Genomic DNA, 23,982 nt, shown 5'->3' with positions numbered 1-23,982 from the left:
TCTTCTAATTTTATTCTAAATTTGCTTTCCATTACTTTCATTGTGAACCCTCATTCATTATAGTAATGTGTGAAAAGGACTGGTCAGTTTTTATTATCTTCTTAATAACCTTAAATACCGCACTCAGGTACCCTTCTATCATACTTAAGTTAAGTTGCTATGTAAAAATCCAACCCCAAGGGAACAGACAAATACATCATTCAGACTCTTACTGCTAACATACACACTTGAAGCCAAACCTAAAAGTACAAATAAAAATCTGTGTCACACATTATTTTATTTGAAGCTCTGTCAAGACTACAGTGTACCCTGCTTACCATCCAGCTGACAAGTTTTCTTCCCTCACTGCATTAGTAAGGCTGTAGATATTTCCACCCTGCAGTTTGAAAAAAACATAAAAACCAGATGTTATACTGTCCATGATTGAAACTTACAACATAATTATTCCATCCTGAAACAAGACATGGAACTTCTGAGTTGTTTCATTTGTAAAAATAACATTTTGCAGTTATATAGTTTAGAAACTTTCTTAACAGGATTGCAAAGCCCTTTACAAGAATTAATGAATTTATCCTCATAACCCTTGTATGCATAGACATACAACACAAGTTCCAATCAACACCACTCTTATATCATAGGCTGCATAATTCCTATTACAGGACCCTCTAAAATAATCGGCAAAGAGAAAGCAACCTCCTACAGAAGAGTGCCAGAGAGGGAGAATCCTCCCCTTCTACTTTCTAATTTCCTAGGCTCCTAATGCTTGGTAGCCACACGCAGGGAATTGGGGAGGGAAGCAAGTTGCCCCCTATAGAGTCCAATGAGTTAAGGGAATTCCTATAGCTTCTGAGCCCTGTGCAGGTGTCTTAGTGCTGGCATTCCTCTGGCCCAACCAGTGTCTCACCCCTCCTGCAGCACAGGCAGGCCCAAGAAAGAAGGTGGGGAACAGTACCACAGAGGTGGTTCAGCACCTGCCCCTACAGTATGCCACAGGGGAGGTTCCTTGCATGAAGGGTCAACGCAGGTAAACATAGATGCTGGGTGACTTTCTGGCCTACAGAAACAGCATCAGCTCTTGTAGAGCCTGGACAAAAGCATGCATATGAAATCTCCATAAGAGTAGTGCATGAGAGTGAGATGTCATCAGACTGCATGGAACAGGAAGTGCAATAATCAACAAAATAACAAAAATGACTCTCCACAAAACCTTGGAGACTCAAAACTCCTATTTATCCATAGAGCAGATACAGCATGGGCAGCACTATTGCAAGCTTCCCCACCCCACTCCATCAATGTGCCTCATCTCTGACCTGAAGGAACTATCTCTTCATTATGTATGACTATTCAGTTCTTGATCTCTCTGCTGACACAAGCAATAAGGTACCAATTACTCCCAAATGAGAAAGTGATTTGTGCTATATGGACATCTGTCCATTATTGTACTGACTCATTTCACACAGCTCCCTGAACAATCTGATGCTAGCAACTTTTTATTACTGACTAGAGCCCAAGTTGAACCAAGAACCTAGGTGAAAGGCTATGTATCACACTACTAAACATCCTGTGAGACTTCATCTTGTTAAATAATTTTTTAAACCTTTGGCACTGGATTAATTAGTTAATGTTTTCAAAGCACATTGAAATATGTAAAGTGCCATGTAAAGGCTAAAGATTATTTTTGGTGAATCTAAAGCTGTCAACACTATTAAAAACACTTAAAGGAACACAAGGAGACAATGATGTTCAATAGCAAGGCTCAGCTCTGAGAGTTAGGAACCCCAGGTTCTATTCCAGACTCTTCCACTCATTTAATACATCACGAAACATCTCCGTGTCTCGGTTTTCCAAACTATAAAACAGAGGTAATGTTAACCCCCTTCATGAACCTTTGTACAGTATTTTCAGTTCTCAGATTAAAAGCATAGCCCACTTGCCCTATATTTTTATTCATAATAAAAGAAAAAACATAATTGACATGCTGTTTAAAAGAATGTTGGGCCCACTTTACCGCACCCTTCAAGCTACAGTTTAATACAGCAACACTGACAAATAAAGTATAAGAAATAAGGATCCTGTCAGACTACCAACTGTGAAGGATGTCAGACTAAGCTTTACTGGTTTTGATTTATGAAAAGTAAAGAAATATTTCAGTGCAACCCATGGGAGCACTGAAAGATAACTTCACTGATTAGTGACTAAACCTAATATATAATTCACCAGAAGAACTGAATGAATTACGAGCATTTCTCCCACATGTTAAAATAATGTAGTAATATGATCCTGACAAAGACATCAAGGACAATGGTAACTGTGAAACTATTTATTTATCCTGTGGAATACTAAATATTTTCATTGGTGGGGATTATTTTTTTTAGTCTGAAAAGAAGTTTTATTCTGCAACTACATTAAAATTAGGACTTGCTTTCAGATTAGCTGATTAGAGTCCCATCACAACCCAGAACCAGACTCCAACTTGATTTCTCTTGGTAATAAATTATATTATAGCATAGTCTACTGGCACAGCCCTTTTAAAACCTGTCAGTATTTCCACTACAAACTGTAGTTTTCTGTACACATTTGGTACAGAAGGTCTTAGTTTTAAAATAATTTCCCCAATCTATTTACACTTTAATTTTCATAGAGATTATTTTACATAATTTTTTGATTTTTTTAATAAAAGTTACAATGGTGTTTTCACTTCTCACCTCAAAAATGGCACCTTGTGTTTGTCACTGCTCCAATAATGAGTCAGGATTTCTCAAAGGTTGGTAAGTATCATTATCATTATCCTTGTTTTAATCCTCGTTTTAAAGATGGGGATTCTGAGACACAGAGGACCAGATTTACAAAGTTATTTTATGTACCTAAAGATGCAAAAGCACCCAAGTGAGTTAGACACCTACCTCCCAGTGATTTTCAAGAAGCGTTAGATGGCTAACTCACTTAGGCATTTTTTAAAATCCCACTAGGCATCTGTTTGCATCTTCAGGCACCTAAATACCTTTGTAAATCTGACACAGTGAAGCTAAGTAACTTTCCCAAGGTCACACAGTGGGTCACTGACAGAGGGAAAGAAAAGCCAGGATTTCTGACTCCTCATTCTCTGCTCTAACCATTAAGATGCCATCTGTTTTCTATCTATTTATTTAAAAAAATAAAAGTTTTTATTTTATTCATTAAAAAATAAAAGAAGATTTAAACATACCTGAATCCTATTGAAAATGGTTAGCTTATGTTTCTTCTCAGTCACGTGACTGGGTGAAGTACCAGGTAATGAAAAGGAAGCCATGGCCACTTGACTTGGAGAAGCTGTGCTAGACAGGTCAAACTTTAGCTTCTCCTTTCGAACACTAGACAAGCGGCGAGGTCTTCCACTGCTGGAATATAGTTTGCCACCTGTTCCTTTGCAATATCCTTCACTCTTCTCTTTTTTGCTAAATACCGAAGTGTTATTTTCCAGCTCACTTGATTTCCCATAAGAAGAGTTTCCCAGGGCTTTATCACATACTGCAGGCGGGGGTTGGCTGGGGTTGGCAATATCTTTGAATCCCACACACCCTTTCAAGGGTCTTGTCTGTTTGGCAAAATAAACAGTGTCTGCATTTATGAAAGGGTCAGGCAGGGACTGAAAAGCAACTGCTGCTTGCTGCCTTCCTACTTGGCCTTGTTTCTCACTACCAGATGACACATCCTTCTGATACTGGGTCAATGTCTTTTGCATATAGATGGGAGACCTTTCATGTTCTGTGTGCTCTAGAAGAGAGTGAATCACATCAGTCTGCTGCTGCTGTTGCAATACATTTTGGAGTGGTTTTGCTACAGTCTGTTTTACCTCAGAAGTTGCTTGCTGTAATGGAGCCACCACCTGGGTATGGGACAAAATGTGCTGAGATTTGGTGAACATTTGGAGCAGGTGCTGCTGCACTTGCATATGCTCCTGGTTCACTGAGGATTCCATGAAAAGCTGCCTGAAGAGTGGGGTAGTGTCGTTCTGTAACACACTCTGTTTCTGAATGTCCTGCCACTGATAGGAATCAATATCATATTCTTGTCTTTTTGTTGGCCTAAAGGTTTCCTCAAAACTGCTGAGCTTTGTTTTACCTGAGATTTCCCCTTGGGTCTTCAAAAGCGCAGGGGCAAATGACACAGCATCTGGACACTCATACATCTGTGCAAACGAGTCAAACACTCTAGAAGGTCCAGCTAACCCACCTGAAATATCCTGAGCTGCAACACACGGATTGCGCGTAATATAAACACTATTCCCTTTGCTTTTAGTACAAACTGGCATGTTTCTGATCCACTGAAAGTTACTGCTGGATTGATGGGACGAGTTTGCAGAAATCTTCTGACCACTGAATAATGGAAAACAAGGTAAAGTGCTGTTTGGCCAATACTCCACTCCTGTAGTCTCTAAAGGAAACTGTGGTTCTGAAAGCAGGGACCTATCAGTCAAACTATTAACTATGTTTTCTCCTGGTGTGATCACAGATAAATTACCAGGATTTATTACGGCATACACATTGGAAGAGGTGGCATTCTTTTGGAAAGGATAATGCTCCTTCAGCATGTTGTCACCTGTAGCTTCAAACAGTGCAGTCGTGCTAGATGGGATGCAAGAAACCTGACCAGCTGCAGAGGAGCAGAACTGCAGTGAACCTTTCAAGTCAGTATCTGACTGCCCTGCAGAAGATGCTGGAGTTGATGGAAGCTTTTGATTTACAAAGTTGCTCACAATGCATCTCAGTAGGTCTCTGTTGGGCAGGACAGGATTTGGAGATTTGGATTCAGAGTGTACAGCCAGCCTCTCCATTTTCATGCTGCCTTGTCCTCTTTGGACAGATGCATCATGAGAAGGTGATAAGACCTCACAGGCATCTTCATCACAGGTGGCCTCCTTCAAGACATATAAGCCATGTTGTATTTCATAATGTCGAAGCAATGACCGATGATCACAGTAACTCTTACTGCAACCCTGTTCTACACACATGAATGGTTTTGTTTTCTGATGTGTTAGCATGTGTCCATTCCTGAGGTAAAAACACAAAAGACAGAAGAGAAGACTCATATTAAAATTACTAACAGAAATTAAATCACCTCTCATCCGAACTATTTTAGTTCGCACTTCTACAGTTTTATTAAATCCTGAAGGTCAAATTCTGCACTTCTATATCCAGTGCAGCTCCTACAGAACTCAAAGGGATTGCACAGAGCATAAATCAAGACACAATTAGGGCTCTCTAAAGCAGGAGGGGTCCACAAATCTGCAGCCTGACTGCTTTTTCACTCTAGGAAGGAGCATTACATCACTCCCACCCTTCATCACCATCATTGGCTGCCTATCACTGAATCCAACTCAAAACTCATCTTCTAGTTCTCAAAACTCTCAAGAAAGATGTTTTTTAATGACCAGCCCTGACAAATTCACCCTGTCCTCTGTGAGTTGAACTGGGTTCTTGTGCATTCTTACAAGTTACAGAAGTACAGCAAACAAAATACTGTCCTTCAATAACACTTCTGCAACCCCATTCTCTTCAGATTATGCCCTGAATTACACCTGTGCAACCCCACCAAAAGATAATGAGGTTGCACAGGTTTCATTGAAGGCATAGCCTAAAGACAATGAAGACAGACGGAAATGAGGACCTAATTTAGCCAGCAGGTCTTCTTTTAATGCATGAAATGGAAAGAATCCTGGTTGTCTGTCAGTCTCACTAAGTTTGGGGGGGCTTGCAGTTAGAAAAAACATCTTGTAAGCAAAGCAAATGTAATATGGAAATCAGTGGGAAAAAATGAATATGGAACACCACAATGCCATTTTTACAGAGACACTTTTAGGGAAGAACAACACTTTCAAAGGACAAATATTAATCCAAAATAGGTATGTAGTAATACTGACTGAAACCTTCAGCCTGTTCCCTGGATCTGCATTTGCACTGGTGTGTTGTCTTGGACTTGCTACAATTAGTCCTAGACCAGCACTGCCACATCAAGAAACCACAATAGACCACTGAAGATCCAATACTTCAAGAACCACTAGAGATCAGAACAATGCATTTGAAAGCACAAATCCCAGTTTTCAATGTTATGAAAATGAATCTTTAACTACAGCAATTCATAACATATTGGCTGCTAAAATCATGCAAGAATTGGTTATCCAGTAAAATACATCCAACACCAATAAACTTTTCCCTGGACCAGTGATCAGAAAGAAAAATAAAAGACTCTTAGTTGCTATTGTACAATACAAGCTTACCAAGTCTTCTGTAGGTGAATTATGTCTTCTATGGCCATTTGAGGCCCTTTCTGCACCAATACAGTCTGGAAGTTCCAGAACTAACTTGCTTCTGCTAAAGATATAGTTTACAATGTAATTTGATGGGGTTTGCTGACCTGACAAATGTACACACCAAAATACCAAGCACTTTAACTGTGCATCTAAACCAAACTGAAACAGGAAAATGAAGTACTGAAGAGAATACTATCTATATTATTTTAAACATAAACTGAACATCGTTTTATGCCTTTGTACTAGTAAATGGCTACGTACAGGTGGTCCTGCCGCTTAAAAGCCTTGCTGCAAATTTTACAGATGTATTTCCGTTCCTGGCTGTGAGTTAGGTAATGTTTGCTAAGAGAGCTGGCACTGCTGAACACCTTCCCACAGAGACTGCAATCCAGCAAAGGGTTTTGGGGAGAGCTGTGCTGATGCTTCCCCTTCCTTGCACTATCAGAATTGGACTTGCCTCCTTGTTCAACTTCTTTAGGCGCTGCAGGGACAGGAAGCCCCAATTCTAAATAAAGGGTGAAAGTTATAATCATTAGGTTACACAAGTGTCTTATTAAATTACCCCAAAAATGTAAGTTTTCATAGATTTCTCTTTTTTAATTCCCCTACATTTTTTGTTGGGAGCCTAGTTACAGGGTAGAATAACTAGTACAAGCATGATGCACCACAGTCTTGTGTCTGAATGCAAGAATTAAACAGAATGTCTTTTCTATGCTTCAGGGAAAGCTAGTAAGGTAGATGTTAGCAGCATATTTAGCAAATCTGTCATTTTAATGTCTTTAAATTTTACATCTGCAGCTTGAGAGCAAGTTGCAAAGGCTTTGAACAGAGAGTGTATTCCTAGCCAGGGTATAATTTTAAGGAAACGGAGTCATAGGGGAAATATTCCTATCATATTTAATATTATAATAATTATTAATAATTATTTTCTATAGAGCTATAAATACACATGACAATTTACAAGACAAATAAAAACAGTGGGCAACATTTTCAAAAGCACTTAAGTGACTCAGAACCCTAAGTCTCATTTTCAAAAGGCACTTAACATTGGGATTTAGGCTCCTAATCACTTAGGGGCCTTTGAAAATTTTACCCATATTTTGTCCCTGCCCCAAAGAGATCATCACTAGATCTATTTTAGCTTCTAAATTAAACTACTGAAGAATTCTGGCTACGCTGAACTGTAAAAGGACATCCTTGTCACAATCCTGCAAAATTACAACCAAAGGAGATTCCAGTGTACTCACCACACAAAGAAAGCTGTGAGTCAAAGTCAGACTCATCAAGGAGTTTAACAAAATCACAGTCCTTCACAGAACACAAAGATAGTGCATCTAAATTGTCCTCCAAAGTGTCATTAGCCATATCTCCAGCTGAAAGGCTAGGATCCATATCTAGGCTGCTCAGGCCAGTATACATTATGTCTCTTGTATCTGGACTCAGTTTAAGATTGAGAGTGTCACTACAGTTCAGCCCTTGACTCTCTGAAAATCCAGGATTATGCATCTCTGAATGGATGAAGTTTTCATCATTGAGGTGGTACTGGTCCATGTTTACCCACCTTTACTGTTTGGTCAGGGAATATGCTTTGATTTCTGATAAACTAGAGCAAAACTCAGAGCTTGAAAACTGCATTAGTATATACCAAGATTCCTAAACAAAAGGTAACAAGAAAAAGTTAGATAACAGAGATGAACAGGTTTAAAAATGAAAGCAAAAGTAGTATTGACACATTAATCCATATGTAAAACAATCCTTATCATATAGGACTCAGGATAAATACTTCTGGTTTGTATTTTAGATGGAAATATGTGTTCAAATTAAAAGTGCTTTCAAACAACTGGAACTTTACATGTGTGGTTAAATCCATTTTGCTATTTAAGCTACACTGTTCATCATGAACAAGCTTGGCAGAATTTAATTTTTCTTAATATAATTTCAATGGATAATATTGATGTTTATTTTTAAATGATCAATTTAAATTTTCACAGTTGCACAAAATTATGGCTTTCAAGCCTTTTTTTTCTATTTGTATTGATTTAAATATTCACAGTTGCAGGAAAATATGAGTGGTTAAGACAATAACTATTTAATGACAGTAGATGTTGAGATTCAAAAAGTTGAAGTTTTACACCCGTTAAAACACAAACTGTCAACATCACATATCAAAAAATACAAAATAAATATCCTTAAGTCAAACTCTAATATGCTCTCAAGCAGAAATTTTCTTACTTTGTCTATGCATAAATTTCAATTATCACCAATGGAAGTATTTATTCATAGGTTTGTGTGTGTACCGTGAAATAGATGTTTACCAATAAAAATCTAATCCTTCCAAGCCTAATCATGAACAACTCAATTCAATGAAGCCTGGTTTGCCTTAAACTTGACTAAGAAGAAATCTGATCCTGATGATATTATTTTAGAAAATGCAACCTGCAGAGAAGATATTCAAACTAAGTCTGCATACGGTATATGAAAAAAATTAATACACAATTGCACAGAGTTAAATGCCAATCAGTGTACATATAGCAACTACTCCATAATTCAAATATGCCTGCATTATCCATGAAACCTGAAGTTCCTTAGAACCATCCAGTGCTGCTTCAAACATGACAAACGTTCCCATTTATTCACTAAATCACTTCAAAAATTCACCGATTCTCATATATTTCAATGGGGTTAAAAGATGTCCCACAAAAACGTTCCTGTTGATAACTTTGTAACTTATGGTGTTATATGCCTGGAAAAAAGTAGGTTCAGGGTACAGGGCCTGCAGATAGGTAAATATCATCCAGTCCACATCATATATTTCTAGAACAGGACATATACATCTCAGAGGCACAATTTCCACAACCACCACCAGAAGAATACTTTATTGATGCATATCGGAGAATAAAGAATTTCCTCATACTACTCCTACCAAAGGCAACAATATTTTCAGGGAACAGGTTAAAATCTTACAGGAGATGGAATAACAGAAATGACACCTGATATTTTTTGTAATAAATTCTTCTTTTTAGCTGTATGTGCAACATTGTATAAGTTGGGTATTCTTTTTATTCCCACTCTCATACCTTGAATAAGAGGAAAAATATTTAAATCTTCCCTTTACCCGAACTTTTAAGAAGTATTTTCCTTTTAAAATCAAATACATTACATTTTTTTCTTAAAATTAAGTTCTTCTCCCTCTATAGAGATTCTTTCAAGTGCTTTTCTTTCTTTGTTTTAAGGCTGGAAAACTGTTTTTAATTTTTTTGGTAATAATTTAATACTAAAATTATAAAATTATATCTAACACTTCCGTAATGGGTCTGCTGCTCAAGCAAAATGCTCATTTAAATCATTGGGAATTTTTGCCTAAGTAAGGATGGCAAGAATAGGACCAAACAGTTAAGAAAAAAATAAAGACAATTCCTAATTGTGTTAAACCAGGAGCACCCAAATTTGCAGCACTGGGGGTAAAATTAACTTCTATTTCTATTTGAGAATGCCCCTCATCATAGCAACTAATGCCCAGTCCTGCAAAATTTATGCTTAACGTTATGCACATTGGTACCATTGACTTCAGTGAGACTAGTCACATGCATAAAGTTAAGTATATTCATAAGCCTTTATGGATCAGGGCCTAAATTTGCCAGGAGCAAAAGCATTGTAGCTAATTTGCAGATAAAGGGCCCAGACATGTACACATTTATATCATCAAAACTACTCGTGAACTTGGACTCAATCACATCAGTTTTTTAAACAATAAACACACATAGCTCTAATAATCTACTGACACTTGAATCAATTTTGTTAGATTAAAAACCTTTTGCTTGCATTAACCAGCAATCAAACCCTGAAGCTGATTGATTTTGTCTTCACATTTTTACAGGGAGAAAGCAGCCCTGGATTGCATTTTAGAACTTTTCGGTCCACAGGTAGCATTTTTAGTACTCTTGAGGACTCCACTGTGAACTGCTGGATCAAAAGAATTGAGAGAATTTCAATTATATACAGTATTTTTTTAATTCATCCTTTTAAAAAGAAGTTGGTGGTGAGGAAATAGAATACCCTTAAAATCCAGAACATTAGTTATAATGGGGAGGGGGGATAAATACTTTTTAACAGGTTGTCTCTGCAGAGCTGTTTGGAATTTTTATTGTGGGAGTCTGAACAGCATATTAGTAAGGAGGCAAAGCACATTATAACAAGGATAAATGTTAGTGGGTGGTTAACTAGGAAGTCAAAGCAGCATGCTAATGGGAGAAACAAGGTATTAGAGACAGAGAAACATGACACAGAAGCTGAGGTCACTATGTTTATGCTGTTCAGGAGGAAGATCCTGAGTTTATCTTAGGGCATGCCTTCCTTATCCTCATATGTAGAATAAGAGGGATGGTGGCAGATGCCTTAGTCTGAATTGAGGTGAGGGAAGCTAAGTATTAACTAGCCATTGAACTGAACTAGTTGAATAAGCACAAATAAAGAAAATATTCTCTCTGCACCTGAAGAGGCTACTGCTGTCAAAAGCTGGTTTAGCATGTCAGCAAAATCCTGGTTCTAGGTGCTTAGTCAGCAACTTCCACCAGTTCAGTGGTTTGACTTTAAACTTCAACAGCAAACAAGTACCGCTGAATATCTTTTATTTAGTTTAAATTATTTTAATAGATTATAGTAAATGTATGCCTTAATATAGGTTGACAATTTCAAATTTAATTTTCAATTGGTTTGCATTCAATTTAAATTTAAAAATCTGATTTAAATTTTTAAAAAATCAAAAAATTTTAAATCAGTTTTTATCCACTCTGACCCCTGGACCTATGCCAAGAGGTGGTAGAGCTCTCCCACTGCTATGGCGTGAGGGGGCAGAGGGGGATCCAGCCCCTGGCAGGGATGAGGGGTTGCTTTCTACCTCAGGTGGAGTGGTAAGGATAGGGAAGACTGCTGTCCATGGTAGGAGAGGAGGGAGGCTCTTGCTCAAGTAGGGATCAGGGGCTGCTCCTGCCTCCAGTGGGCATTGGGGGAAGGCTGCTCCTAGTGGCAGTAGGACTCTAGAGGTTTCTTCTCCTGCTGGGGGTAAGGCTACTGCACAAAGTGGGAAAGGAGGGGGAAAGGAGCTGCTTCTGTCCCTTGTGGGGTGGGTACCTGCCCATGATGGGGGGTACTCTTGCTCCTGGAAGGGATGGGCGGGGAGCTCCCTGCCCATGATAGGGGCACAGAAGGATCCTTGCCCCTAGGTGGGATGGCTGGCAGGTCCCTACCTGTAATGGGAGCGAAGGGGTCCCTGCCCATGGGCTGATGGGGGCAAGGGAGTGGGACGGCCCCTGTGTGTGGTGAGGATGAGACGGTCCCTTCCTGGATGTGAATGTCTCTGCCCTTGAAGGGGATGGATGGAGGGGACCCTGTCCGTGATGTGTGGGTACCTGCCCCTGAGGGAATGAGTGTGGGGGGGTGCACGTCTGTGATGGAGGCAGCAGGGGTCCCTGCCTCTTGGAGATGGAAGGGTGGCCCCTGTCTTGGGGATTGGGCGGGGGGTTCCAGTCCATGATGTAGGTGGGGAGGGTCCCTGCCCTGCGGGGATTGGTGGGAGGACATGTCCATAATGGGGGCATGGGTGGGGTCCCTGTCCCGGGGATATGGGCAGGGAGTCCCAGCCCCTGGTGGGTCCCTGTCCACGCTGGGGGCAGGGGAGGTTCCTGGCCCCTGGGGAATGGGCAGGAGGTGCCTGCCTCTGGGGGATGGGTGAGGGGTCCCTGTCCATGATGGGGGCAGGGTAGGTCCCTGCGTTGAGGGTATGAGCGTCGGGGTCCCTGGCCGTGATGCGGGCAGGGCAGGTCCCTGTCTGGGGGGTATGGGTGAGGGAGTCCCTGCCCCTGCCGGGGGGTGGGGGTCCCTGTCTGTGTTGAGGCGGGGAGAGGAGGTGTCCTTTCCCCTGGTGGTATGGGCATGGGGGTCTCTGTCCGTGATGGCGGCGGTGGGGCCCGTGCCCCTGGGGGGGATGGGCGGCGGGGGCCTCTGTCCCTGGGTCCAGCCGTGTCCAAATCAAGGCCACCGCCTGAGGGGGAGAGGGCCCAGCCCCAACAGGAGGCAGCAGCTTTACCCGTCGCCTCGCGCCCCTTCCTGCCTGTCTCCTGCCACGCGGCCTGCGCCTCGTCTAGCCCCCAGCCGCCGGTCCAGCCCCGTCGCCCGGGAGGCGGAGCCTCGCGCCGGCAGCTGCGGGGAGAGGCGCCGCGCAACCGCGCGCGCTCGGGCGGGCACTGGGGGGGGGAGGGGCGGAGGAGCGTCTCTGCCTCGGTCACGAGGTGCTGGGACAGCCTGGGCGGGAACAGGGGCCGAAGGGCGGCGCCATTTTGTAAGAGTGAGAAACGAGGGGTGAGGGGAGGTCTGAAGGGATAGGGAGGGGTGAGAAGAGGGGGCATATGAGGGGATGGGGAGTGGGGAGAGGAGTTGTGCTAGGATAGGGAAGGGAGAGAAGTCGGAAGGGGAGGGTGGGAACCTGTGAGGGGACATGGAGGGGAGGGGATAGTGAGGCGTGAAGTGGGGGATGGGGGCGTTCGGTGTGGGGGGCGGGTTGAGCCATATAAGGGTGGGGTGAGAGGATCAGAGGGGATGGAGGCATACAGGGAGAGAATGTGTGAGTGGGAAGGGCGATCTGAGGGTGTGGAGAGGAGATGTGAAAGGGAGGTGTGGGGAATCTGGAGAGAGGAAGAGGTTAAAGGGAAGGTGTGTGATTAATATAAAGTGGAGGAGTTGTGAAGGAGAGCTTAGGGGGAGATGTAATGGAAGGGGTAGGTGGGTGAGTGTTTGGGGAGTGGAAATGTGAGGGAGGAGTATGGAGAAGGACTTGATGGGGGAAAGGGTTTACTATAGAATCATAGAATCATAGAATATTAGAGTTGGAAGGGACCTCAGGAGGTCATCTAATCCAACCCCCTGCTCAAAGCAGGACTAACCTCAGCTATATCATCCCAACCAGGGCTTTGTCAAGCCTCACCTTAAAAACCTCTAAGGATGGAGATTCCACCACCTCCCTAGGTAACCCATTCCAATGCTTCACCACCCTCCTAGTAAAAAACTTTTTCCTAATGTCCAACTTAGACCTCCCGCCCTGCAACTTGAGACCGTTGCTCCTTGTTCGGTCATCTGCCACCACCGAGAACAGCCTAGCCCCATCCTCCCTGGAACCCCCTTTCAGGTAGTTAAAGGCCGCTATCAAATCCCCCCTCACTCTTCTCTTTTGCAGACTAAACAAGCCCAGTTCCCTCAGCCTCTCCTCATAAGTCCTGTGCTCCAGGAGACTGGGAAAAGGAAGAAGTGTGAACAAGGAAGGGGTTGGATGTAAGTATAAGAGGGCTGTAGGAGGAAGTGTAAGGAGAGGGAAGAGGATGCAAGGAGTTTATGAGGAAGGGGAGAGTGTAACAGTGCAGTCAGGGGAGTTGTGAGAGAGAAGTGGAGAAAAACAGATCAGACGGTGCTATGACTATTTTCCCCCACTCCATCACCCAGAAAAAGAGGTTAAATATAGTTGTGACCTGAACACCTTACTAAGGCAATAGCACATCATAAACCAGAACAAAGAAAAAAATATGATGAACTTACCCCTGCTTGAAATCAGGGTAAGGTGCACTGATTCTCATAATAGTTTATGGAGGTTTATCCTGTCTAGGTAGGGTTTGCCCTGGTGCAACTACATTGGTGGCTGAAATGGAGGCAAATCACTCGTGTAGACAAGAGGTATGTCTACACTGATGGTGGCAAATTTGCTGCTGTCAGATCGATCTATATGGATCAATTAAGCGGAAGTGAAGACCCACTCAATTGATCCAGAAGTCAATCTATTAAAACCACCTTAAAAAAAAGCGTAGCGCCGCATCGACATGTATGCATTTCCCGTTGGCGCAGCGCCGTGGAGACAGCGCGCTAAATGGAAGTTATGAAGTGGATGGGACTTATGCAAGCTACTCTACGTAGCTTCCATAACTCCTGTCGATTGCCGCTGAATTTTGTTGGCAGTGTAGACCAAGCCAAGGCCATAGAGGAGAATATGCCTCTTTTGTCACCATGGATTCCAGTGTCTCATTGTGATACAGGGTGCTGCATTGCAGGAGGTGACAAAAGAGACACTACTATCTGCTCCTTGTGTAGTCATAAACAATTGTGCAAAGTGTAAGTAAAATACCTCTAGATCAAAATGGTAGTGTTTTACACCGCCTTTCAACAGGTGTACCTATTATATCTACACAGAGTACATATCTACACAGAGTGCAAGGGCATGGGGGACCAAGCCTAATATCCTTTATTCATGATCAGGGTTATTAGTCTTTAGCATCCTAACTAATTTCCAATTTGTGTGTTACAATTCTGTCTATGTAGTAAAACTCTTTTTTTGCGGTTTTATTGGAAGAAACAGGTGCGGTGCTCCATCCCAAAGGGGCTGCATTTCAATAGTGGGGGAGGTGAACCTTGTGTGCGTATTGATCAGTGAGGTAAAACTGATATTAAATTGATATTTGGTATTACATGTTTGACAAGTGGTCAAAACTTGGGTTTTATATTTCAACAGCTAGCCCTTCACACTATAAATTTCTCTAATGTACTTTGGTTTTTAGCTTAAAACAGTCAGGCTGAAACAACATCACCAAGACAGATGTGAACTTCTGCCATTTACCTTAATGCAGTACCATGTTAGTTTAATTTATTTTAATTCAAATATAAACACTAATCAGTCAAATGAAGAACAAAGTTAACTGGTTCAGCACTTGAACAGATGCATCAAGTTAATGCACCTAATGTAACAGGATCTATTATATTCTACTATTTCCATGGATATGAAAACATACTCTATGTCATAAAACTGCAAAATTAGAACAGGGAAATAATCAAATATTCTTTTGATTATATGATTGTGACATTTACAACTATCCATCAGAATTAAAGGTGGATTTCAAAGTACTATCATCTTTATAGTTCTGGGACTGCCGTGATGAGGTTGGCAGGATTATGTGCAGTTTTTATATATAAAGTCTATTTTGCACTGATGTAAATGACTACACAGAGTGCAGGCTTGTCCTGAGTCAAGCCCAGTTTCATTACTTTGTCAGTTAACCACAATTGTTGGCAATCATGTTCAGACATGGTACAATTCTGTAGAGTAGGTTAGGCCTGAGAGTGACTCCCTGAACTTGAGGATGCATGAGGAGGCCCTAAGCATCCTATCTCCACCTCAGGTAATCAAGCTCAACACCTTAAAAATGCATTAGAATAAAACAGATGCAGCTAGATGCATTAGGATAAAACAGATGGCAGCTTACTCTAGAAGCTGGACGGAACTTTGGAAATACAAGACATGCCCCGTGTCTGTTTTAGTGTTTTTAATTATTTGATTTGGAGTTTAAAGTCTGTTCATCTGAACAAAGGGAATGGGGCCAGAGATTTTGTTAGTCTGTTTTATTATTGATTGCACCAGAAAACGTGCAAATAAACTTGCAACCCACAAGAAACTCCAATTTCTTTTGAGGCATGTGGACCCTACCTCTGACATACGACACCACACAAGTTAAATAGATTTCAATAGTTACATTTTATATATTCAGGACAGAGAATATATAACTTTTTTAAATTACCATTTAAATGTTTTTACTGTCAAATTAGAAATCATAGGCCAAATTTATTCCTAATGTGACTCCAAATCAGGCAGGAATTTGGCACTGTATATATCTAAAATGTTCTTTTTTTCTGATATAACCACTGAGATGATTAAAACTGAAGAGATTTTAAATGTCTTGTTTTCTAGTCATCATTATGTTGTAGCTTTTCTTTCTGTACTTCATTTGGATTGGAGCAGAGTAAACTAAATCAGTTACATTCTAGTGGCTGGTTCTCATTTTTTAGCAAAATGTCATACTTGATTTGCAAACTTTACAGAAAAATATTTGAATCCAAAAGAAAAACCTTTGAATGTACATTTTTGTGTATGTGTGTGTGTACATATATATTTTTTTACCTAATAAGTGGAAATGTCTTCATGTACTATATATTCACATGTATGAATGAAGACATTTCTGCTAATTAGGTTTTGTAAAACTTTTAAAAGCAAAATTTGAACTTTGGGCTTAAACTATTAGAAGGAAGATTGAGTACTGGCTATATAAACAAAGAGATCCTGTGTGTTTCTGTTAACTGTGCCACTGACTCAATGGGTGGCCTTGGATGAGTTACTTAATTGCTATTTGCCTCAGTTTGTCCATTTGTAAAATGAGTATACTATTGTACTACCTCACAGGGGAGTTGTGTGGCTTAATGAACTAATGTTTGTATAATGAATAGAAATCCTCAGTTCTAGTGAAGGAAAAAGTATTGTTATTATTTATAAGTATTCTTTAATTAATACCATTCATTTTCTTATCAAATTTACTTATTTTTATTTTTATTCTAAAGAACTGATCTGATTTTAATTCTGGTGGAATATTCTTCTGTCCCAGAATGTGTTCTAATGCCGTTACTGCTCCCTCCGTACCAATGAAACTGCTCTGTTACCAATATTATAGTCTTGGTCATGCTGAGAGAACAATCATCTGGAGTCACTTGCATCACAGTAAAATAACTCAGAAGAGAAAAGAAGGGGGAAAAGATCACGGAACTGAAAGTAAGTAGCTTACAATGCTTTTAAAACTGCAGTGACCTCAGCCTACTGTTACTGCAAGTCTATTGGTTAAAGCAGGAACCATTTATGATAGGATAATTTGTTTTGAAAATTAAAGGCTCAATCTTCATGTGAGATCCTCTCGCATATGTGAGTAGTCCTATTAAAATAGTTCTGAAGATGTATTAGAGGTGTCAATTTTAAACTTTGTTATTTAAAAAAAAACATAAGCAAACAAAAATGCTCTTCAGGGCATATGTTTTATGACAAGTCTCACTTTGGAGTGAATTTTCATGCCCCTAATTATAAATCTCTGAAGATGCAAGGTTTATAAAACTCCTTCTTTACTGTTTTATTAACAGTATTAATGATGCTACTTTTGTTTTTACTTGTGAAGTAGCCGAAAGTTATTTAATCCATTTTACAGCCAGATAAACTGAGGCACCAATAACCTTTTCATCATTGCACTGCACCTTGTATAGTCATTTACACCAATGCAAAGTTGGTATAAAATGCTTCTGTAGCATTTTGGTCTCACTTTGCACTGGTGTAAATGACTGACTAAGGTACACAGCAATGGTGAGTTGGGCCCAGAAAGATTAAATGATTTGCGTATTCTACAGTGGGAGCGTGACTTTTTAATTTATTGTTTAAAAGGCCAAATCTTCAGCTGTGAAATTGGTGCAACTCCATTAATAACAATGGGACTGTGAGCATTTACCTCAGGATCTGGCTTGAGATTTAAAAAGCTGTTTGAGATCCTCATCTGATTGGAAGTGGTATTGCCTAGTGATTAGAGCACTAGACTATAATTCTGGAGACCTAGGTTCTATTTCTGGCTCTGCCATGGGTCTGCTTTGTGAATGTGGGCAAGTTACTTCACCTCCCTATGCTACAGTTTCTCCATATGTAAAAAATGGAGATGATACTGATCTAGGAAGAGCTCTGTGTGGCTCACAAGCTTGTCTCTCTCACCAACAGAAGTTGGTCCAATAAATAAATCGATGTTAATTCACCCACCTTGTCTCTCATTTGTACAGCACTTTGAGATCTACTGATGAAAAGCACTAGGTATTATTTTCTCTGAAAGGTGCTGCAGAAGTACAAAGTACTATTTTAACTTGTTTCCTTCTCTAGTTTTGAACAGTGGATTTGCTGGCCAAATTCTCTGCTGGTGTACATGAGTGACACTGCACTGAAGTCAATGGAGTTGCATCTATTTACAGCAGCAGAGAACTTGGTCCTAGTTATTCAGAATGGCAGGACCTATCTATGTTGAAGTCTCCTTTCTCTCTAGTAAGTGATTTGTTTTGTTTTAGGCTTTGTGTTTGTTTTTTAAGTATATTGAAAAGAGAAGCAGAAATTATTGTAAAATTAGGAAAATGTAATACAATTTAAAAATCCATCTTTCTTTAAAAAAAAAAAAAAATAAGCTGCTTCTTTCCATTTGGAAACATGCCCTGTGCATGAAAAGCTTGGTTGTTGGTAACATCCTTTCAAGAAGGAAGTTGGTTTGAGCCGTCTTGCCCATCTGGGTAAGTCAAATTAGCAAGGCTGGTTCTTGCCAGGATTTCTGGACAAGATAGACTTCACTACTTTCCAGGTTGGGGTAGAAAAGCTCAAGGGAAAAATATTGTTCATGTGTGAATAAAGGTTTATTTCATTACTTAAAATTACTCTAGAAGCAGTTCTGATCATGCAAAATGGAATGTAGATACCAAGGGGGAAACAACATGTTTCATTTTAATTTCCTTTCACACACATTTTATTGAAACTAATTTGTGTTCAAAATTCCTGTACAAATTTGGCAACAGAAGCCATAGCATGGCCCTGTGTGCTTCATTAAAGGTTAAATTTCTAATTAGGTTAGGTTTCAGCAGTTTGGCAGGCTGATCTCAAGGCCATTTACAGCCAGGAAATAGTGATGATGCTGAGGTGGTTACTATGCTGCAAACCCTGTTCTCTCTCCTTCCTCTGTTAAACTGTCACTGTACTCAGTTTGCACTGCACTTTTATAGTGTAAAGCACCAAAATAAACACTTCCATAGTCCCACCCAGGTATAAATAGAATGTATATCTAATTCAAATTCAGCCAATCAAAGGGTATAAACAAAGCAGAAAGCCCTGCCTCTTGATTATTAATTACTTACACTGGTCAGTCACATTTAACCTGTCTAATCAGGATGCAGGGTTATGCATATAGCCCTTCCCATTCCTTTCTGAGGTGCTCCACTTTTGACCAATCAGGAGAGGTCTTTCTCGCTCTGGCAGAACCAGTTTTTAATTGGTATGCTGAGGACCCTTACTTGAGCTGTGCTTTGTGTTGCCTGAACACAGAGCCAGTTTAAGACTGTGCTTGAATGTACAGTAGTACTGGTAGTATTCAGTATATAAACTCAAAGTATGTAGATTGCTTAAATGTTTGTGTGCTCAATGTATGTAGCTGTGCCTAATATCCAAAACAGTCATAAGATTTTCCTGGGCACTTTGGCTTTTATGGCCAGTAATAAAAAACAAAAATATTGTGAATATGTAATATCATGAAAGGAATAACATTTTATTTTTGCCTCAGCACTAATTAAGGACCTGATCCTGCAAACATTTACTACCTACCACAGTGCTTACCCTTAGTAGGAAGTCTTTGTAGAATTTGGCCCTAAAACTGTAAGTAACTGAGCCATTTTTTTGTTAAATATAACTTTGTGTTTTATATCAAAGTCAGTGTGTTCCCTTGGTGTTAAATATTAAAGAGAACATGCATTTAAAAATACTTTTGCTAGTGAAATTATGCTTGCAATTTATTTTCATATTAATAGATGTAGCAAGACCGGTGATATTAGGGTGCTGCCTCAGTTTAACCTTTAGCCAGTGATATCATTACTAGAAGGGGATGGGGAAAGATTATTTTTAGTACCTGATTTTCCCATTAGCCTGCTGAATGTAAGTGGTCCCATGGTCAATATGTGAGAACCTAAGACTGTGGTTAGTTTACCCATAATTTCTCACAGTACAAAAAATCATGTTCTCAATCATTTTGATTATGAAATACAGTTATAACAAAAATTGTCATTTAAGACAACAGACTTCTGTGTCAACTACAAATGTCTGTGAGAAGTAGTTTTCTGTTCCATACCTATAAGCTTTCTTGAAATAAGAGGTACCATCTGGGAAATTTAAGACTCACTGTACCTAGTGCTGCTTGCCTCCAAGGAAACCTTTATCTATGTTATAAAGAAGTACATCCATTTGTGCCCACCTGTGAAGTAACAAAGGCCATAATTTTAAACACATGAGTTAAGGAAATGAATATTTTCAGTGCTGGAACAGAAGTGATATTCCAAGAAGGCACAGTATGAATATAACTAGTAATTGGTAAGAAGTACATACCATGGGTGAAATCCTGGCCCCATTGAAACTTCTATTGACTTCACTGGGAACAGGATTTCACTGCATATATCTTCTAAGCCAACATTTAGTATGGTGGGAATTAGTTGATGGAAATGTGTCTTATAAAAGTATGATTAATAATTACGCCAAGTTCAGAAAGCATATTTTAGGGGAGGAAAGCAGCAGTCATTAAATATTATTTAAAAGTGTAAATTTGTATTTACTTGCATTAGATTTTTCTTTGCTTTCACAGAGAAGTGGTGCATTTGTGTTGTCAATTGTGAACAGTTTAGTTTTAATAAGTTTCTTGGTTTTTATGGTTAGTAATAGTATTGCTACTTTGCACTTGTTTATGTACATCATGCATCCATTAAAATGATTAAATACATTTTTATTGGTTTATTTATCTGAGTCACTTTATTGCTGCTGTAGAAAGCTGAAGTGATTATAATCCAGAGACTGCAGTACATCAGAAGTTTCTATATATGCTAACCATTCCAGTTTTCACTTAAGTCTATTTTCCCCTTAATTTGAGTGAGCTGGATATAGAGGATGGACCTATCCAACTATATAGCAGTGGGCTGAGAATGTTGGTGCTTAATAAATAAATAACAGTAGCAGCAAAATTTTAAACTCAGTAATAATATTGATTTTAGTTACCTTACAAACTCTGCAAACATACATATTTTAAAAATTAAAATAAAATACTTTGCATATATATATTTTTATAAAGCATTGTACAGACATTAATAAGCCTGTTATGATTCTTAGGACTTGCACCCATAAACATTTATATAAATGTAAAACTTTAAGCATATGTGTAGTACTGTTGACTTCAGTGGGACTACTCATATACTTAAAGTTAAGAATGTGTGTAAGTTTTTCCAGGATCAGGGCCTTAAACCCTGATTCTGCTTTGAGCTCTGTGTGGATGCATTGCAGGACTGAGATCTCAGATCTAACTAAAAAATAAAGACAAGGCACTAACAACTATCAAGTTGAAAACCCCAAACAGGGACTGAACCTGCTACTATTGAAGTCAGTGGTAAAATGCCTATTGATGTTAATGGGATCAGGATCAAGCCAGTAAAATACATCTATACTTTTCCATACACTCCCATCCAAATGATGAATGACCCTGTAACCTAAAGAGAGAGTAAATCTGCTACATCTTATTTATTTGAGGCCCAAATTTGAGAGGCGCTGGTCATTCTCCAAATCCACAGTGGATGAAACCCTTTAGACCTTGTCTATTTTAACGAAGATTTTGAAACATTCAGATTGCTAAAATGTTGGAAGCCCTAATCTAGCGAGCCTGACAGCTGCTGACATAATTTTCAGAACCATGTTGAATAGACTTGCTTCCAGCAAAGTTGGATGACAGTGGGCCCCAGTCCTGCAATGAGTTGTGCCCAGGATGGAAGGCCTATGTCATTTGACCTGCCTGGGAGCAAGTCTGTTCCACATTGTGTTAAAAATTGTGTAGGTAACCAGCAGGCCATCTACATTAGGGTGCCTTGGATTGCTAACATGGGTGTTTGCAATGATTTTTTAAAAAATCTTTACTGTAGATAGGGCCTGAGAGAGAGAAGAATTTCATTTTGGGATAATTTCAGACATTTAAAATAATCTTTGTTTGATTAAGGATTTTGAAGTGTGTTTCACTGAGACCTTCAATGAGGCAGCATGGCATAAGAAATTGTAATATAGATGCCATTGAAAACATATTTACAGAAATAAATACATTTTAAACCTCTAGTTAGACTGCCTCAAGCTGCAACAATTTGGAGCAGTGAGCTTGGTTTTTTAAAAATATAAAAATTAGATTTTTAAGTGCTCTTCAGATAAACACACATGTATCCAGATGCTGCAAAAATGTTCCTCATATAAGGAAGATACATTATAAACTGCCTTAAAATTACATTTGAAAAATGAACGAGATTTGGCACGTCTGCCTCTTTAAATCTTACTCATTCCAGCTTGACAGCCCTATGGTGTTTCTCTGCTGCTCTCACTTGTGTGTGTGGCTATTTTGAAAGAGGGGGGTGGGGCATCACAAATGTAAATCCTTTGAAGGGGGGGGCAAGTTATATTTGATTTTTTTTTTTTAAAGTGGTGGTGAGTTAAGTTTTTTTTTTAAAAAATGAAATAAAATTACAGTCGCTGCTAATCTCCGTCCTTCCCTCCCGTGCTTTGCATTTTAGAAAGCTCTGTTGAAATGCAATCAGGCAGTGAGCTGAACCTCTATGTGTCTGTGCCTGCCGGGGTCCTGCCTCCGGAGCCCGTGCGGGGATGTCTCGGAGACCCCGCGCTGACTGCTGCTCAAACATCACGGTGAGTTTGTTACAATGTAGCAATTTCTCTTTAAATCTCTTAACTCTCTCTACCTGCAACTCAGGGCTGTGACAGGGCGAAAAAAACTGGGGAGGAGAGGGGGAAAGGGAGCCTTGCACCCCTCCTAGGGTAGCATCCCTGTGCCCTTTCCATTGCTCCCCCAATCCAGTTCCCCCCCAAACAGCCTCCTGTTACTGCGTCTGCAGGTCACGTCTACAGAATACAATGTAGCTTTATAAAATGATACATAACGTTCTATCGTTCCGTGCACAGACAGAGCAGTGGAAAGAGGGGTGCTGGGTGCCCCTTTCTCAGATCCCCACAACCTTCTGGAATCACCCTTCTCCCCCTCCCCCAGTAAAGGGGTGGGGGCTTTGGGGAGGAAAAAAAGGAGCTGTTAGTTTGCAGTGTTGAATGGTTATGACTTGGTTTTGATTTCTTGGTTGAGGTTGTAAAGCCATCGTCTGTTTCTATTACTCCCCCCAGTAAAAGCCAAGAAGGATGCCTACAGCTGGGTCTTATCTTATGCTCGATTTTAAAATAAATGTTTTAATGGAGAGGTGAAGCAAAACAGATTTGCAATATCAAAATAAAAAAGCCTGATCTTTATGGTTGCTGCTCTGCAAAATAATACAAACGGTACATAGGGATTTGACATGGTACATTAAAATCAAGCCTGGAGCTCCACTAAGGAGGGAAGACCTGCCAGTTAAGGGTTATCCTTCCCTTGCTCCTCCCTTATGAAATTTCAGACTTTTGTTTTTGGCATAGTTTTGCAAACCAGTGTGTGTCTGCTCAGCATGGATTTATTAAAAAAAAAAAAAATACAGAGCAACACGGTTACGGTGTCTAGTAAAGAAAACTAAATGAACGTTATTAATCTTTGTTGCAAATGGGTGTCTTGCTACTTTTTTGTGGTCCTGAAGTTTGACTGCATACATTTAAAATACATTTGGTAAATAAATCTGCAGTTGATTATATTCACGCTCTCCACATTTTTTATTTGTGTGCCAATTATGGCTAGACTTAATTTTTTGGTGGCAAAAAAATATTTTTGAAAGAGTGTTGGCCCTGTTTTTGGGAATGGAGGCATATTTTAATATAACACAATATTTTCTGCTCATTTTTTTCTCCTGTGGTTTTGCATATCCTGCTTATTGTCAACTCTGGTAGATTTCTGCTAGAGTTTATCCAAATATCTGGATACTTGAAAGGTTATAATGATAAACAACATGCATGTTTCGCTGAGTAGGAATTGAACTTTGGTGGGATATATAAATTTATTTTAACCCAAAGTAGAACTGAGTTTTTCCAAACCAGTTCACATTGACTGGGATTGTGTGTG

General features: G+C 39.8%; 2 protein-coding genes across 4 annotated transcripts in view; one reads left to right on the top strand and one right to left on the bottom strand.

Moving 5' to 3' along the window:
- ZNF541 (zinc finger protein 541) overlaps positions 1–7,990 on the bottom strand; it is a 45,801-nt gene extending 37,811 nt beyond the window's left edge. For all 3 annotated transcript variants that reach the window (XR_010921479.1, XR_010921480.1, XM_067556691.1), the window contains exons 1-4: positions 7,537–7,990; positions 6,551–6,794; positions 3,206–5,030; positions 318–376 (exon numbers count right to left, since the gene is read on the bottom strand). Coding sequence is in view for 1 of the 3 variants with exons in the window: in XM_067556691.1 (XP_067412792.1) it covers positions 318–376; positions 3,206–5,030; positions 6,551–6,794; positions 7,537–7,840 (2,432 nt within the window). In the remaining 2 variants the exon portion in view is untranslated. The remainder of the gene's footprint in view (positions 1–317; positions 377–3,205; positions 5,031–6,550; positions 6,795–7,536) is intronic.
- Positions 7,991–19,444: 11,454 nt separating this feature from the next.
- Positions 19,445–23,982, top strand: part of BICRA (BRD4 interacting chromatin remodeling complex associated protein) — a 128,867-nt gene continuing 124,329 nt past the window's right edge. The window contains exons 1-2 of the mRNA XM_067556690.1: positions 19,445–19,580; positions 22,508–22,637. The gene's annotated coding sequence lies outside the window, so the exon portion shown is untranslated. The remainder of the gene's footprint in view (positions 19,581–22,507; positions 22,638–23,982) is intronic.

Source organism: Emydura macquarii, unplaced genomic scaffold, assembly GCF_026122565.2.
Source record: "Emydura macquarii macquarii isolate MOO-44397 ecotype Brisbane River unplaced genomic scaffold, CSIRO-AGI_Emac_v2 contig_1790, whole genome shotgun sequence".
Taxonomy (NCBI): Eukaryota; Metazoa; Chordata; order Testudines; family Chelidae; genus Emydura; species Emydura macquarii.
The sequence above is the reverse complement of the archived record's forward strand: the minus strand, read 5'-3'. Positions and strand labels throughout refer to the sequence as shown.